Raw genomic sequence first — 16,053 nt, forward strand, 5'->3', positions numbered from 1 at the left:
ACTATTCGGCGTAAGCATCCGATTCGGCACGTTATCCATATACGGCAATGACGCCGTTCGGCCAGGCGATACAGATATGCACCCTGTTCGTATTTCGGTACAGGATAACGTAACAGGCCTAAATGTGCCACTGGGAAGAAGGGGAAAAAAAAGTAGAAACAATTCAACAGAAGTTGCTAGCTCATGTACAGGATCGGCCCTATCGAGATTAAGGTGTAGTTTAACTAGTCTTGTCCGCCTTGCATCACCTTGTATAGGTCATTACACACCAAATCAGTATCACTAAGAGATAAGATCAAAATGGATAATTTCATGGAGATGACCAAGAACCTCGGGCACCAGCCCGAGCTGCTACGCTTGAGAGCGCTAGATGCCACTTACGAGGATGCCTTGGAGGGCAAACTGGTGGTGGCCCCCCTTGATATGAACGAGCCGGGCAAGAAGATCCTGGACTCTGGTACCGCTGACGGTAAGCTATGGAACCTAACAGCTCTCCAATGGCGTTAACACTGTTGAAAGGCACCTGGCTTCGCAATGTACGGGGCAAGCAATCCGCCAAGCATGACTACTATGGTAGCGACGTTGAAGGCGAGCTATTCCCAGAGAATCGAGATGGCATTACCTATTTCGCCCATTCCTTCAAGGACCCATGGCCGCAGCAGTACTTGGGCTTTTTCGACCTGGTCCACATCCGAGGCAGTCTGGCGGGCTCTGCTCCTGAGGGACCGGCCCCTGTGATCAAGAACCTGACTACTCTGTTGAAGCCTGGCGGTTGGGTTCAGCTCATGGAAATGAATGCCTTCAGTCCTCCACCGAATGGCCCTGCGATGACAGACTTTGCCAAGATGGCCTCAGAGATGTTTATTGGCATCGGTGTCGGTGACTTTGCCAACAATAACAAGTCCATGCTGGAAGAAGCCGGTTTGAAGAATGTCCAGGAGAAGCGCGTTATCGTCAAGCTGGGCAAGAAGGCAAAGCCAGAGTTGCACGAGCAGAGTATTCATGGGGTCACTGGACCCATTGTGCCGTTGACTAGTGTGGCCAGGACCGTGCCATCTTCGTTTACCAGCGAGCAGCTTGACACGCTTCCGGGGCGGGTTAAGGAAGAGCTGGAGACCCAAGGGGGTCAAGTTGAGATGGTTATTGCCTTTGGTCAGAAGGCTTGAGACTTGCCAGTATTATCTCTCAGATAGTATCCTTGTCCAATGAATAGAACGAATGTGAAACACTCTGAGCCATTATGCGACAAGCAATCTATTATATGACATGCCCGTCCTTTAGTATCAAGTATAGTGCCCTTGTGCCAAGATTTACGTCTCGTGTATGAGGGGTAATGGACAGGAGTTGGACGTTCAAAGATGTTGGGACTAGATTTCTATAACTATAAATGAGCCTACAGCATTTAAGCGTTTACAGGATAGGATGGCCCCTTTGCAACAGAGGTACCCGAATCACTCCCTGGGAGGCCAACATGTAGGACCCCAAGACCTCGTCCAAGCCCTTGCGAATCGACAAATCCACCCACTCCTTCAGGGGCAACACCTGCAATGGCTTCCCTTCCAGTTCCTCGACATACTTTTGCAAGTCTCTAACAGGGATAACTCGTTCACCACTCTGGTGAATATACACCAGATCGCCACCACTCTTTTCGTTGCTTTTGACAACGCAGGCAGCAATGTTCATTGAAACAGCTCCAACGCTGATAAAGTCGAAAAACCCAGTCCCGGTGAGATCTGGTAGAGCCCCTAGCTCCCTTGAGAACTTGAGCAGACTATGGGAAATATCATTGTCGGGAATATCGTCGCCGGTGATGCTGCTCGGCCGGTGGATCCATACATGCCCTTGGAAGCGCCTTTGAATCTTTTCAAGGAAAACCTCGCTGGCCCATTTGGAGGCAACGTATCCGTCCGATCCGTCTTTGGGAGGGCGAAATGCGGCAAGCGATGCCTCGGGCTGCTCATCAGCGCCGCTCAGACGCGCTACACCTCCAGTGGAAATGTAATGAATCGGAATACCATGGCTCACAGCCGCACGTGCCAGCTCTATGGTCGACAAAAAGTTGGCAGCTCGGAGACTGCGATAGTTCTTCATGTGAGAGACTTCGGCTCCGTTGTGAACGATGACATCGATACTCCTGAATAGATCCGAAAATTCGGACTCGCTCATGCCCATGTTGGGGAGTGCGAGATCACCAGAATAACGGATGATCTTGGGGGATTCCACGCTCAATTGTCGGGGTACAGCATCCTTGCTGGGACGAATGGCCACGCAGTGAACGTGCGCGACACTTGGCAGTTCGATTAGTTGGCGCAGAATGTGGCCTCCCAAAAAGCCTGTGGCTCCAGTAAGAAGGACAGATATTCCGTTCGAATGACCATTCGATGCGCCATGTCCGTTGACTCCGTTAGTAGCCGGGGGTGGTGTGAATGTCGTCTCGTCCAGGGCTGTCTCCTCGTCCCAGTTAATCTGCGGCAACAAAGAAGTACCGTCGAGTCGCGCAGCGAGAAGCTCAAGTGTACTGGCCTGGAAGAGTTCGGAGACCGGATGCTCAACCCCGAAGGTTTGAGAGATCTCAGCCTTCAGAGTCAGCAGAAGCAGCGAGTTACCACCAACGGAAAAGAAGTCGGAGCTACGAAGGATTGGAATGGATGATGCTATGTCACCCAAGACATTCTTCCAAACGTCTCGCAATCGCGCCTCGGTTGGTGTAAGCTGCTCGTCCACGCCGTCTTCGACCGAAATGTTGGGTAGAGGCAATGACGCCAGCTTCTTAGTGTCAAGCTTGCCACGGTCTGTCACTGGGAGAGTGTCCAGAGGGATGATGATTGCGGGCCGCATGTATGCTGCAACTGGGAGTTCCTGGTTCAGCTGACGGAGATATGTCTGCTTGTCCTGAATATTGCTGGTTCGGGAGAAGACGACAAAGGCAATGAGCTGCTGCTTTGGCGAATCGCCTCCCTTCAGCAGAACAGCAGCATCCGCAAAGACTCCTCGAGATGCTTGGACAAGAGCTCTGGCGACCTCGCCGAGCTGCACTCGATGACCTCTAACCTTGACCTGATCGTCTCCATCCACGCGACCGGAGAGCACGATGGAGCCGTCTAGAAGCATTCGACCTTTATCTCCGGTAAGATAGATAGGACTTGATCCGAACCCGTGTCCCAGGGATTCCGATGTCTTGAATTTAGCTTGGGTCAGCTCAGGGCGGTTTAGATAACCACTGGCAACACCAGGCCCTGCAATCGCGACCTCACCATGCCAGCCAAGAGGAACAGCTTTGCAATCTTGATCCACGATATATGTCCCGTAGTTGGCAATAGCCTTTCCGATAGGGATGCTAGTTTCGGTTGAGTCGGTTGTTTCCAAAGACACTTCGCCCAAGGAAGAGCAGATAGACGCTTCAGTCGGTCCATATGCGTTGATAACCTTCAAGTCCGGTCGGCTGAGCGCGCGGAACTGGTCCAACAGCTGGACTGTGAATTCCTCGCCGGCAACCATTGCAATGCGCCATGAAGAGCAGTTGCGAAGCTGATCGTACCCATACTTCAACAGAGCTTGCATCTCAGATACAATGTGGGTGGTGCAAGTAACGCATTCATGAGCCATCAGAGTGGCGAGTGATGCAGGATCATCTCTATTGTCAGCCATGATCAAGGTGCCGCCGTTGGCAAGCGCGATGAAAATCTGGTAGACTGCAGCATCGAAGCCTTGTCCACTCTGCTGGAGAACCACCTCTCGCCCAAGTGGCACCCTCTCCGAGACACCGAGGATAGGGGTTCGGATGTTGGCATTAGTTAGTGGGATCCCTTTTGGCCTACCTGTGGAACCACTAGTGTAGAGAATCATTGCAAGGCCCTCTGGGGCTGAAACGTCTTGGATCTCTCTGATGGTCTCCTGAGGGACGGCATTCAGAGTGACCACCTTGGTTTTGGAGGAGCTTCCGAGCAGCTTCTTGCTGCGTTGGGCGGCTGCGGCGTGATGGACCACAATTCCCGGTTGTGATTCTTGCAGGATACCAGCAAGTAGTGCATCTGAGCTCCTGGTATCGAGCGGTACGTAGGCGGCTCCGATGCTGAGAATGGCGAGGATCGTGGCGATCGTGTCTACACCGGGCTCAAGTAGGACACCGATGGGAGTAGGATGCGTCGCGCCGGCGTTTAGTAGCGACGCGGCAATAGCATTAGACCTTTCTGAGAGCTGCAGGTATGTCTTTGTCTTGCCAGTAGTGTCTTTGACGGCCAGAGCGTGGGGGTCTTTGTCTACCCAAGTGTTGAACATCTTTGACAGAGTGCCAGCAGAAGGAGCTGCAAGGTCCAAGATCGGCCCGGTGCCGAGTTTGATGGCCTCGTCCTCCAAGGCCGCGTTGGAAATCGACACGGAGCCAACTAGATGGTCTGTGTTCTTTGCCAATTCCTCGAGCATGTCTGTGTATATGCTGGCAAGCAGTTGAGCACCCTGTTGGTCGTACAAGTAATCTTGTAGATACAGGGTAATCATGGCAGTTCCGTCGTCTAGCTCATCGACAGTCGCAACGAGGTCGAACGGATTCTGAGCGTCAACATAGTCCAAGAATTTCATCTCCACTCCCTGTAGCGGCGCGGTGCGGCCAGCCCCCATGCGGTAATTGAAGCATACTTGGAAGAGCGGCGTTTCTGTTGTTGACGATGCGACACCGCATGCTTTCAGAATCTCCTCGGTAGGAACACCAGTCTGTGCCAAAGCAGCATATGCCTTGCTGCGTGTTTCCTTCAGCAGTTCCACGAACCGCTGCTGGCTATCGACCTTGAACAACAAGGGGATGGTTTCCAGGAAGAATCCGATAGAGTCCACAAACTTCTGGTCGGACCGGTTGGCGTCTACCACCCCAATGCACATCTTGTCTGTGTCTAGGAGTCTGTGTAGTAGAACCTGGAAAACAGAGAGGTAGAAATGGAAAGAAGTGGTGCGAGAGATCTGGCTCGCCTTCTTGATCGCGCTCACCACGTTGGCATCGAGGTGAGTGACAACTTCTTGAACCGCGTACTGCTTCACAGCCTTACGTGTGCCAACTTTGGCAAAAGGGAAAAGAGGCAAAGGCTCGACAGTCTCTCGGAATTGGTCCTGAAAGAAGCGGAGTCTTTCGGCGTACGCTCCATCGGACAGGTCTTGTTGTTGCTTGGTTGTAAACTTGGAGTATTGAGCTGGCAAATATTTGGCCGAGTCCACTGAGCCCGAGTTGTTGTAGAACTTGGCCATGTCCTTCTGGAATATCTGCCAGCTGAACCCGTCCATGATGATATGGTGGTATCCGAAGACCAGAGTGTGAGACTCCGGACTGTGAGACAAGATGGTGGCTGCAAAGCTGTCTGCTTGCTCGAGATCGTAGTGACGATAGCGGATCCAATCAAATTCGGTCTCGACATCAGACGAGTCACTGACACTAGGAACAACCTTGAGTTGAAAAGGTGACTTGTCAAGGACTCCCTGCATAGGCATTCCTTGCTTCTCATCTGTGTAAAACGAAGTGCGCAAGGCTTCATGACGTTGAACCACCTTCTTGATAGACTGCTCAAACTTGGATACGTCCAGCTTCCCGGAGAGGGTGTAGGATATTGTGCAGTTCAGGACGGTGTCATCGTCCATGTATTGAGATAGGAAGTAGAGGCGAGATTGGCCCAACGACAACGGCTGTATGCTGATCGGGGTTGGGCGAGGGTTTTTCTTTGCGGCACTACCACGAGCATGAACCCTTTGGAGAGGCTTGGGCCTCACGGCAAGATTTAAAGATTGCTTTGGTGTCCCGTTTGGCAAACCGTTGTGGCCATTTGTGACAATATCTGACCTGGGCGCGGCTTCCACATCTTCCATTGGCTTGGTATCCGTTGGTGGTTTATCCCAAGGCCGAGCCTTCCGCGCCGGTGCTGCTTGACTTTCGATCTTGGCGGCCGCGATCGAAGACTTGTCAAAAGACAGAGATGAGACTACCTCGTCACAAATCTGCGCGGCCGACGACCCGCCCAGGATCTTCAGTACTGGAAGGTCGTATCCGGCTTCGGCCCAGGTCCAGTTCCGAATCTGAACGGCGACGAGGGAATCGATACCGAGATCAATTATGGGCACGTCGGTGTAAATCGTCTCGCGTGACAGCTGCATGTTTTCAGCAACACGAAAGCTACAATGGGGACGTACTTACCTTAAGTGAGGACGCTAGGTATTCCAAGAGAGCATTCTCCATAACCTTTCTCGCTTCCTCTGGTCCACCCGAGCTGAGCAGCATCTCCTTCAAAGATTTCTGAGCGCTCGCAAGAGAGTCTGCACCTGCTTGAGCAGCATCAGGGTCAGTCATGAGGTGAGAAAATCGCAAATTATTGTGCCAGAAGGGAGCCTCTCCTGTGACGGGCTTGTATGTCTCCAACCCTGTGATTAGCTCCGGGGACTCATCACTCTGACCGACGAGTATGGCCTCGGCGAGGAGATGATGCAGATCAGTCTCAGATACAGGCATGTAATCCATCTGCCGGATCGAATTCTCCATCGTCCTGACACCTTTGTCATTTTGGGATCTCTGAATAACACCGATACCGACAACCATGCCAATATCGATAACAGAAGCAGGGAGACCACGGGCCCTTCGTCGCTCAGCCATAGCGACCATGAACTAAGAACAATTAGCTACCTATGAACATGTGTCAAGAAGAATTTTAGACTTACGTTGTTGGCAGCAACGTAATTAGCCTGCGTTCGCTGACCCGTCATGACCGAAATGGACGAGAAGAATAGGAAAAAGTCAAGGTCATCGCCAGAGAAAACCTCCTCGAGGTAGATGGAACCGTGTACTTTGGGATTCATGGCAGTTTGGAAGCTCTCAAAAGGCATGTCGATGAACAATCTGTCGTCCAACAGCATGGCGCCATTAGCAATGCCACCAACTGGAGGCATGGAGCTGACAATACGACTGCGGAGCTCCATGAGGTGATGCTTTTTAGTAACGTCAGCTGCTTCAATGACAATATTTACTCCTTGTCTGAGTAACTCCTCCTTCCAAAGCTGTCCTTGCTTCTCGGGGTTTCTGTAGCTCATCGTTAGAAGACTTATATCCATCAATCGACACCAACAGATTACGTACCGACTTGTGACGACGATATGGCGAGCTCCGCATTGTACCATCCAGCGACACATGGACTGACCAATTTGCCCGGTAAGTCCAACAAGAAGATAGGTCTTCTTGGGAGAGAATAGGTTACGAGTGTCCACCGGTCTCTGGATAAGGGTAATGCTCTGTGCACCTGTCCAGTCAACGACAGCAGCATTGGCATGTTCCTTGATCCCCTCAGCGACTAACGCAGAGGTTTTGACCACACTACTGGGGTCAAATGGAACCTTCTCCGATGGCGAGTCACCCTGTACAACGGACAAGGCCTCTGTAAGAAATTCCTGGGGTTTTATTTCATGACCGCCAAGATCGTTGAAAGCAACAACGGTAGCGTGGGACGGGAGAGCTTGTCTGAGAGCCGAGAACTTGCGTGTCTCGGTCCCGCGTCCCATGTGGATGAGCATCCTAGTTTTGGGGGGTAGTTTCGCTTGTATCTCCTTCGTAGAGGCATGCGGCTCGATGAAAATATCGCTGCCTGTAATTGACCCTGTTGAGCTGGCTTTGAAGGTGACAGACGAAATAACTGGTCGGCCTGGCCTCCGCAAGGAAGCAGCAAGATGTGCACCAGGTTCGTAAATCAGGGTAGTGCATCCCGGGGGAATAGACCTGGCGATGACAAGTGACTTCATCTCGTTCAGCAGCTCGATAAGCAAGGCACCATCTTCCTGTAGCCTGTCTTTTTCGACTTGTATCGTCCATGCGCGTGGCACTTTTACTACCGAGGCATTGGATGGTGACAGACCCAAAATTCTTGCCCCTTCTAACGTGCAGCCGAGGCAGCAGAAAAGATCCCCATTGTCAATTGTGGAAAGAATAGGATCTATAGAGCAGAGTTCCACTTGAATAGTAACTGGATCTGTTGTATCCTCTGCGAGATCTCTGTGGCGATGGACTGCATCAGCTGTGTATGCGACTTGGCCGTCACTCTGCATATGTCTGGTGAGGGCAATGGGATGCGTTTCGACAGCAGCTTGTGTCTCCACCTTGCGCCTGAGAGCATTTAGTCGGTCGTTGCGCTTCGTATCTGGGAAGAGTCTTGGAACGCAGTATTTGCCTTTCTCGAAGGAGACCTCTGGCTCAATCGTCCAGAGGTGAGTCGTGTCCGCGGCATTACCATTCCTCATGTTGACGCCACCTATGAGTCTGAGGAAACTCTGTGCAATTACTGACTCGATTGCATCCAGCGTGTCCAAATCAAGAAACTGGAGTAGCTTCTGTGGGTTCTCGGACTGAAATGAGCGACCAATGCCAATGGTGGCATTGTGGTAGGGATTGTCAGCTCTCGCCCGGTGAGTAATCCAGAGGACCGTTTTGGCCGTTGAGAAGAGTCTCTGTAGACCCTTAAAGGTCGGAGGCCTAATATCGTCCAAGACTGGACGATCAAGATCAGTCAGACTCAGAACAGCCTCAACGCTGCTGACCTCGTCACTCAGCTCGGCCAGAGTTCGCACGTTGATGATGTCCCCTTGCCAAAAGTCCGACAGCTTTGATTGTATAAACGTATCAAGCTTCGCAATATCCGGCGAGAAACCGCCTAGTACGAGAAGGTTTCCGCTGAGGGGAGCTGGCGAGGGAGATGTCAAGGGGCTGCGTAAGAAGGCGATGTGATCATCGAGCGCCTGGGAGACGACGACAGAGAATGTATGCTTGTCAGGCACATTGTCGAGAGCAATCGAGTCAACTCCAGAGAATCCAATCTGTCGAAGAAGCATGTGAGTCTCCTCGCGCGTAGGGTTGATGAATCTCGCCTCTGCCAAACCGTCGTCTTCAAGATAAGGAAGTGCGGACAGCAACATGAAGGGGAAGCGGAGCTGAGCGCCAGTCGCTGCCATCATGAGCATGAAACCTCCAGGACGCAGCAGACTTCGGATAGTCTTCAAAGCGGCGATTTGCTTGGCAAAGGACTTGTGAACAATGACCAGGTCAAAAAGGCCGGCGTTGGTCAGATGAGTGACCTCCTCGATGCCATTCTCGACACTGGTTTGTGTAAAATCAACTCGTAACTGGTCTTCAGCAAGAGCGGCCTTCATCTCCTCGATGTTGTGCTCTGAATCATCGACTACGGAGTATCTCTCCAAGCCGCGACCCAGTTCATGGCAGATTGAACGGACTAGCCCTGGTGAAGATGGACCGACTTGAAGAATTCTCAAATTGGCGTGCTGATGGGATATCTGTTTAGCTGCGCTCACGAAATGGCTCTGGAGTTGTGAGAAACCTAAACCCTCATCATGCCAACGAGATATAAGGGCACCCATCGATGAAGGGGTAATTGGGCCAAAGCCCTCGCTTGGGGAGTTGAGAAGACCCTCGCCGATAGTGCGCACGAGGACAAGGTCGATGTGCTCTCCGACGTCTTCCAGCATTGAGACCATATCAGATTGCGTCGGTATGCTAGTCATACGAGCTTCCATCTCACCGATCAGAGAACGTAGTCCGGGACTCTTGTCAGCCCAATGGTCCAGGTGACCAGCGGCCTTAAGCATTGACAGGTAGTAGTGGACAGCCTTTTCACAGGTATCAATGGCCTTTGACTCGCTTTCTGGGGCGGCGATGCTGTGTTCGGATGATGCACAGAGAGCTCCAGAAAGCATCTCCTGTGCCCACACATTCTTGAGGTAAAACCTCCTGTCATCACTCTCCGACGCAGGGAGGAATGAGCTCATGACAAACTCTTCAATCTTGACTTGTAGTTGATTGGCCTCAGAGCTGAAAATGCTCATATCACCAGTCAGTGTCGGAAGCGCTACCTCATAACCAGGCGTAAAATCGGTGATGTGCGCGTCCACGGTTACCGAAGCGCCAGGAACTTGGGAAGTGCTCGACGGGGAGAAGACCATCCGACCGATCGTAGTGGGCATAAAAGCTGTCCATAGTGAACCGTCGCGTGGGGCAGCGAAGGCTGCGAGGAAGGTCTGGAAGCAGGCGTCAAGCCAAGTGGGATGAACAGGAATCGTCCCAGACAGGTCTCTATTTATAGCCACGGTAGCAGATGCAAAGCTCAAACGTCTCCGCATGGACGTCATGGCCCTGAAGGGTCCGCTATAGCTCAGGCCGATCTCGTCCATTGACGCATAGAATCGGTCGACACTGGTCGGCAGCAAATCCAACTCTGTCTCTAGACGTCGATCGGGAAACAAAATTGGCGATTCCGAGCCAAGGGTGATTCGAATCTGGCCGGTGGCAGCCGTTCTCGGATGCCTGTCGTCCATGGCGCCAGCGCTGAGACTGAATTGTGCGTGAATTTCGTTCTCATTCTTGTTAGAATCAATATCGCTGCGCACAGAAAACAAGGTCTCTGTGCCATCGGATCCCTCGTCTAGGACGATAGGGCGTAATATGGCCACATTGAACAGCTCGATACTGTGTACGTTCTTGCCCCGGCAAAGGACCTTGGCAGCCTCCAGAGCCATGACGCAGTAGGTAGCCGCCGGGACAATACTCTGGCCTTGGACGCAATGGTCTTGGAGCCAGGGTAACTCATCCATGATAAAAAAGTTTCGCCATCTGGGCTCATAATCCGTATCGTCAGGGGTTCTGCTACCAAGGAGCGGGTGAGGCGGATCAACCCTGTTGCGGACATTCTTGTTAAGACGTGACTCGCGATACAAGACCTTCTTATGATCCCAGGGATATGTCGGCAGCTCAGGCAGAGCAGGTGCCTCTAGGATAGAAGCATTGCTCGGGTCAAGTGCAGACGCGTACCCTGCAAAGTCGACAACCCCAGACCCCAATGTCAGCCATGAAAACCCAAGAGCGGTACTCAATGCCGTTATGTCGTCTGACTTGCGGTCTAGGACGCCAGAGTAAGGAATCTCGGAGCCAAGCTTGTGTCTGATTGTCTCGAGAGTAGGTCCTTTGAGAGAAGGATGCGGTCCAACTTCGAGAGCGAGGTCAAAGTCGCCATTACCCTCGTCCAGTGCACGCTCAACAGCTTGCGAGAACAGCACTCTCCCGATCAGGTTGTCTTTCCAATAGGCTGCTTCCATATCTTTATCCTGGGCCGGAGTGATCATTCTGTTATCCTCGTACACGCTAGATGCCCAGGCAGTTCCATTGGATTTGCCAGCCACAAGTCCGCAGCGCTCGATGGCAGCCAGATAAGGCGCCGCGCAAGGATACATGTGTGGCGAATGGTAGGCTGTGTCGAGCCGGAGAACACGATTGAAGACGCCTTCAGCGTCCAGTAATTCTTTGGCCTCATGAACAGCATCAAGATCTCCGGAAAGTGTGACGCTCTTGGGCGAGTTGCTGGCAGCAACAGTGAGCCGATTGGCGAATTGCTCCATCGCACAAAAGTTAAGGCCGTCTTCGTAGCCAAATCCAACGGCAACCATACCGCCCCTCTTTCCATCTTTGCCGATGGCTAGTTTCGTGTACACCCCGCGGTAGTAAGCAATCTTGATGGCATCAACCTCGCTGATTTTGCCCGCGGCATAGGCAGAACCAATCTCGCCACCAGAGTGACCGACGACCATGCTGAAGGTTATTCCTGCACTCCAGAGTATCTTGACCAGGCCAACCTGAAGTGCGGCACAGACGGGTAGGGAAATCTCAGCTTCGCCCAGCCGCGATGTTTTTGGAGGCTTCATAATCTCCTCTTTCAGAGACCACTCTGGTCCATCGGGGAGTTGCGCCATTGCCTCTTCCATCATCTCAATGACTCGTCTGAATAGCGCACTCTTCTCCATCAGGGCTTGGCCCATGCCTGCCCATTGAGCTCCTTGACCAGTAAACACACCCAAAATCTTGGGTCGCCTCACCCGATCAAACTCCGGAACGGAAGATCGGGTGCCTATCTCTGCGCCAGGACTTGAACTGACTTTGGCAAGTTGCGTCCGGATCGCTTCGAGAATGCCGGCTCTGGAGGTCCCCGGGATGGAGATCCTGACTGGCAAAGTGGACCGATGACAGTTGAGCGTCATGGCCAGGTGCAGAAGAGACACCTCGGTCCTCTCCAGGTACTCTTCATACCTCTCTAGCATGGCACGGAGGGCTGTTCCTGAGCTGGCTGAGAATAATAGGGGGATAGGAGAAAAGTCCGTCCCGGGTGTGACGATACTGTTGGGGAGCCCTCTCAGCTCTTTTGGCTTTCCCCAAGGGCCATTGTCATGAATTTCTGGCACGTAGCTTTCCACAATGGCGTGGCAATTCGTTCCTCCGGAGCCAAATCCGTTAACACTTGCCCGTAGCGGTGTGTCAGGAGGAACTACAGGCCAGGCCTCCGGTGAAGTAGCTATTGAAAGGTGTTTGAAAGAAGGCTTTACGCTGGGGTTAAGGTTGTGGAAATGTTGGTTGGGGGGAATGGTCTTATGCCGCATGGCCAGGACAGCCTTCAGAATTCCTGCAATGCCAGCACCTGTGTCACATGTCGTCAGTTTTCCAGAATTCTTCTAGCATACATGTATTACGGTGCTGCTTACATCCCTCGGTGTGACCAATGACGGTCTTGACCGACCCAACGACGAGTTTGGGTCTATGGCTGTGGTCTTCTTCAGGCGGGAAGAACGTGGTGGCAATGGCGTATGCCTCTCTGGGATCTCCAGCTTGCGTACCAGTTCCTGCCAAATGCAAAGGTGATTAGCTCCAAAGCAATACGAGAGATCCTTCATATCGGTGACTGACCGTGCGCTTCAATGTATTGTGGGCGATCTTCTGCCTTCGACAGGTCAAGTCCAGCGTTTTTATACGCGGTCCTCATCAACGAGACCTGAGCTTCAGCACTAGGTAAGGCGATTCCCTGTGTTCGGCCATCCGAGTTGACGCAAGTCTCTCGGAGGAGGGCATCGATTCGGTCTCCATCTCGCAACGCCTGAGACAAGGTCTTCATGAGGAAGACACAGACGCCCTCACCTCGGGCGTATCCGTCCGCCGCCTGATCCCACATCTGGGACCGACCAGTAGGTGAAAGCAAATGAAGACTTGTGGCAGCAAGGTAGCAATCCGCGTTGAGAATTATATTGGAGCCGCCCACGCAGGAGATTTTACACTCGCCAGCGCGCAAGGCCTGAACACCAAGATGCACGGCTGCCAGACTGGATGAGCACGCCGTGTCAACACTGATCGAGGGACCTTTCCAGTCAAAAAAGTAGGATAGACGATTCGACAACAGGGCGCGGGAGGTTCCGGTAATCATATACTTGGAGACGTTCTCGATATCTCTCAGCTGGGTATCTGTGTAGTCGGCCGACATGGCCCCCATGTAGGCTGAAGTCGCGCTGCCTCGCATTCCGTTCAGCGTAAGTCCGGCATTTTCCATGGCTTCGTATACTGTCTCGAGCAGGAGCCTTTGTTGAGGGTCGATCGATTCGGCTTCGCGCGGTGCAATACTGAAGAATCCCGCATCGAAATACCGCGGATCTTCCTCAATGAAGTACGCATTGCTTGCGTTGCTAGCTCCATGATGTTCACCATCGACATTGTAAAAACCCTTGGGGTTGAATCGTGACTCGGCGGGCACTTCTCTCGTGAGATCCCGCGGTGAGTAGAGCAAATCCCACAACTTCGAAGGAGACGTCGAATCACCGGGGAAGCGACACCCGGTGCCAATGATGGCAATAGGCTCTTTTGGTGAATGTGTATAGACCATTGCGCCTAAGATGGAGTGCAATATTATTGTAGGGTTGGCGAAATGTGTGCCAGGATGGATATGTAAGGGTTTTTGTTATCGTTCTAGACCGTAGGCTACTAACATGGGATTAGATCGCATATTGGACTCCTATTAGGCCAAAGAGCTGTGTATAGCAGGAGCCTCGATCATGTATGTTCACTTTCGGCCGTCCGACGGCCGATACGATTGGTGGCATCACAACCACCGAATTCGGAATGGGGCTATCAACTCCAGAACCGAATCAAAATGCCAATAGAACAACACAATTCCTCTGTAATTCAGTTACGGCGCACCCGCCTTTCTGGGTTGCATCATTCAGCTACGGTAACCGCAATTTGTACGAGTAGAATAGACACTTGTTGGTGGAAGAACACGATTCTCAACTAGACATCGTTCTCGCGTCATACATCTCGATCCGCAAGTTTCTTGATAAGGGGCATTGCTTAGATATACTAGAAAAAAAGACAATATGGCAACTATACACAAGCTATTCAAGTCGCCCTTCTTCGATTTCGAGTTCCTTCGCCTACTGGCCATGGCGCCACATGAAGGGGCCGAGATCGGCGAGCTCCTAGAATCAGCAGCCAAAATCAAGGACCAAGATCCTGAGTCATGGTATAGCACCCTTCTCGAAACCGGTAACAAGGCAGAAGCCATCGCAAAAGAAGCTGAGGCCGCTGGAGATCGTGTCGGTGCGCGACGAGCGTACCTGCGATCCTCCAACTACCTTCGAGCAGCGCAGTTCATGCTCAATGAAGGCCCTATCGGACACGACCAAAGAGTCCTTCCCACTATTGAACGAGCCATTGCCAATTTCAGAAAGGGTGTCCAGTATCGTGACGGAAAGACGATCTTCTTGGACATCCCGTACGAGGACGGCAAAACGTTGCCTGGGTATCTCTACCTGCCCCCCGCCTTCCGGCGTATCCCTGGTCGCAAGATCCCCATCCTGCTCAACTCGGGCGGAGGCGATTCGACTCAGGAGGAAATCTATTTTGTCAACCCAGCGTACGGCCCGGATTTAGGCTATGCTGTCCTCACGTTTGAGGGACCCGGTCAAGGAATCGTCCTCCGTCGCGCCAAGCTGCCAATGCGCCCGGATTGGGAACGCGTCACAGGTCCCGTCCTAGACCACCTCTTCGACCTGGCTGCTCGCCAACCCGAGCTCGAATTGGACCTAGACCACATTGCCGTCACTGGCGCGTCGATGGGGGGCTACTTTGCCCTCCGTGCGGCCGCAGACCCGCGGGTCAAGGCATGCGTGAGCGTGGATGGGTTCTACAGCTTGTCGAGCTTTGTGGGGGGCAGGATGCCAGGGCCGCTCTTCAATGGCTTTATGAGCGGCTGGCTCTCGGACTGGATGTTCAATGGAATCCTGAGCGTTCTCAAGAAACTTGAGTTTCAGGCCCGATGGGAGTTTAACCACTTGAAGTGGGCTACCGGCTCCAAGACGGACGCAGATGTTATGCGTAGCTTTGGCGCCTACACTTTGCAGAATCCAGACAGCACAGAATACTTGGCTGACGTGAAGTGCCCGACACTGGTGACGGGAGCAGGGGCAAGCTTCTACTTCGATCCTGCCACGACAACAGACAAGATCTACGAGTGCTTGACGAGTCTGAAAGACGGCGTGGATAAAGAGAAGTGGATTGCTACCGATGTAGCGTACGGAGGCCTCCAGGCCAAACTTGGTGCGTTTGGATATTCGGCACAGAAAACCTTTGAGTGGCTCGACCAACAGTTTGGAATTGAGAGGGAGCCTTTGACGGCCAGCTCGAGGTTGGAAGACTTGGTGACCAGTTTGTAGAGAGTCAGTGTTTGATGATGGCCAACAGATAAGAGAAATTCATTCAATCCTGTTCTAAGAATAATACGCAGTGAATCCCGTATCCTAGCTCCTGGTTTTTACTTATACACTTATCCACGAGTCTACAACTAATCATACTTGTCCATCATCTTCCCTTATAAACATCCGTAGTCGGTTGGCAATCGTCGTAACTGTTTTAACTCTCCATGTCTCTCATACTGTAGATATATGAAATATATCTTGGAAGAGTCTAATATATTGTAGCCTATTGTTGTTGCATCCTAAGCACCTATGGCCAAAAATATATATTGCTCAAAGTATATCCGAACGCGACCCGTCAAAAATAAGTGAGATTTATATATAGGACACAAGGAACTCAACTGGGAGCGCCAGATACAGTGGGAATGACCTGAGTGAGTGTCTATATATATACTTTCAGCTATTCTTCACGTATGTAGGTGGCAGAGCAGCACTACTCTTGTTCTTGACATTGCCCTATTGGGGTCC

General features: G+C 52.1%; 3 protein-coding genes across 3 annotated transcripts; 2 read left to right on the forward strand and 1 right to left on the reverse strand.

Moving 5' to 3' along the window:
* Window positions 1–300: 300 nt before the first annotated feature.
* psoC (methyltransferase psoC) lies at window positions 301–1,166 on the forward strand (the record flags this gene model as incomplete). Its single annotated transcript, XM_001276486.1, has 2 exons — window positions 301–469; window positions 520–1,166. 2 exons carry the CDS (start codon window positions 301–303, stop codon window positions 1,164–1,166), a joined length of 816 nt encoding a protein of 271 aa, XP_001276487.1.
* A 244-nt stretch (window positions 1,167–1,410) lies between these two features.
* nrps14 (PKS-NRPS hybrid synthetase psoA) lies at window positions 1,411–13,718 on the reverse strand (the record flags this gene model as incomplete). The annotated part of the gene is made up of 6 exons (XM_001276487.1): window positions 1,411–6,126; window positions 6,173–6,637; window positions 6,691–7,048; window positions 7,106–12,488; window positions 12,553–12,690; window positions 12,755–13,718. 6 exons carry the CDS (start codon window positions 13,716–13,718, stop codon window positions 1,411–1,413), a joined length of 12,024 nt encoding a protein of 4,007 aa, XP_001276488.1.
* A 490-nt stretch (window positions 13,719–14,208) lies between these two features.
* Window positions 14,209–15,546, forward strand: psoB (hydrolase psoB; the record flags this gene model as incomplete). The annotated part of the gene is made up of 1 exon (XM_001276488.1): window positions 14,209–15,546. One exon carries the CDS (start codon window positions 14,209–14,211, stop codon window positions 15,544–15,546), a length of 1,338 nt encoding a protein of 445 aa, XP_001276489.1.
* Between the last annotated feature and the right edge of the window lie 507 nt (window positions 15,547–16,053).

Source organism: Aspergillus clavatus, genomic scaffold (genome assembly GCF_000002715.2).
Source record: "Aspergillus clavatus NRRL 1 1099423829750 genomic scaffold, whole genome shotgun sequence".
NCBI classification, from domain to species: Eukaryota; Fungi; Ascomycota; class Eurotiomycetes; order Eurotiales; family Aspergillaceae; genus Aspergillus; species Aspergillus clavatus.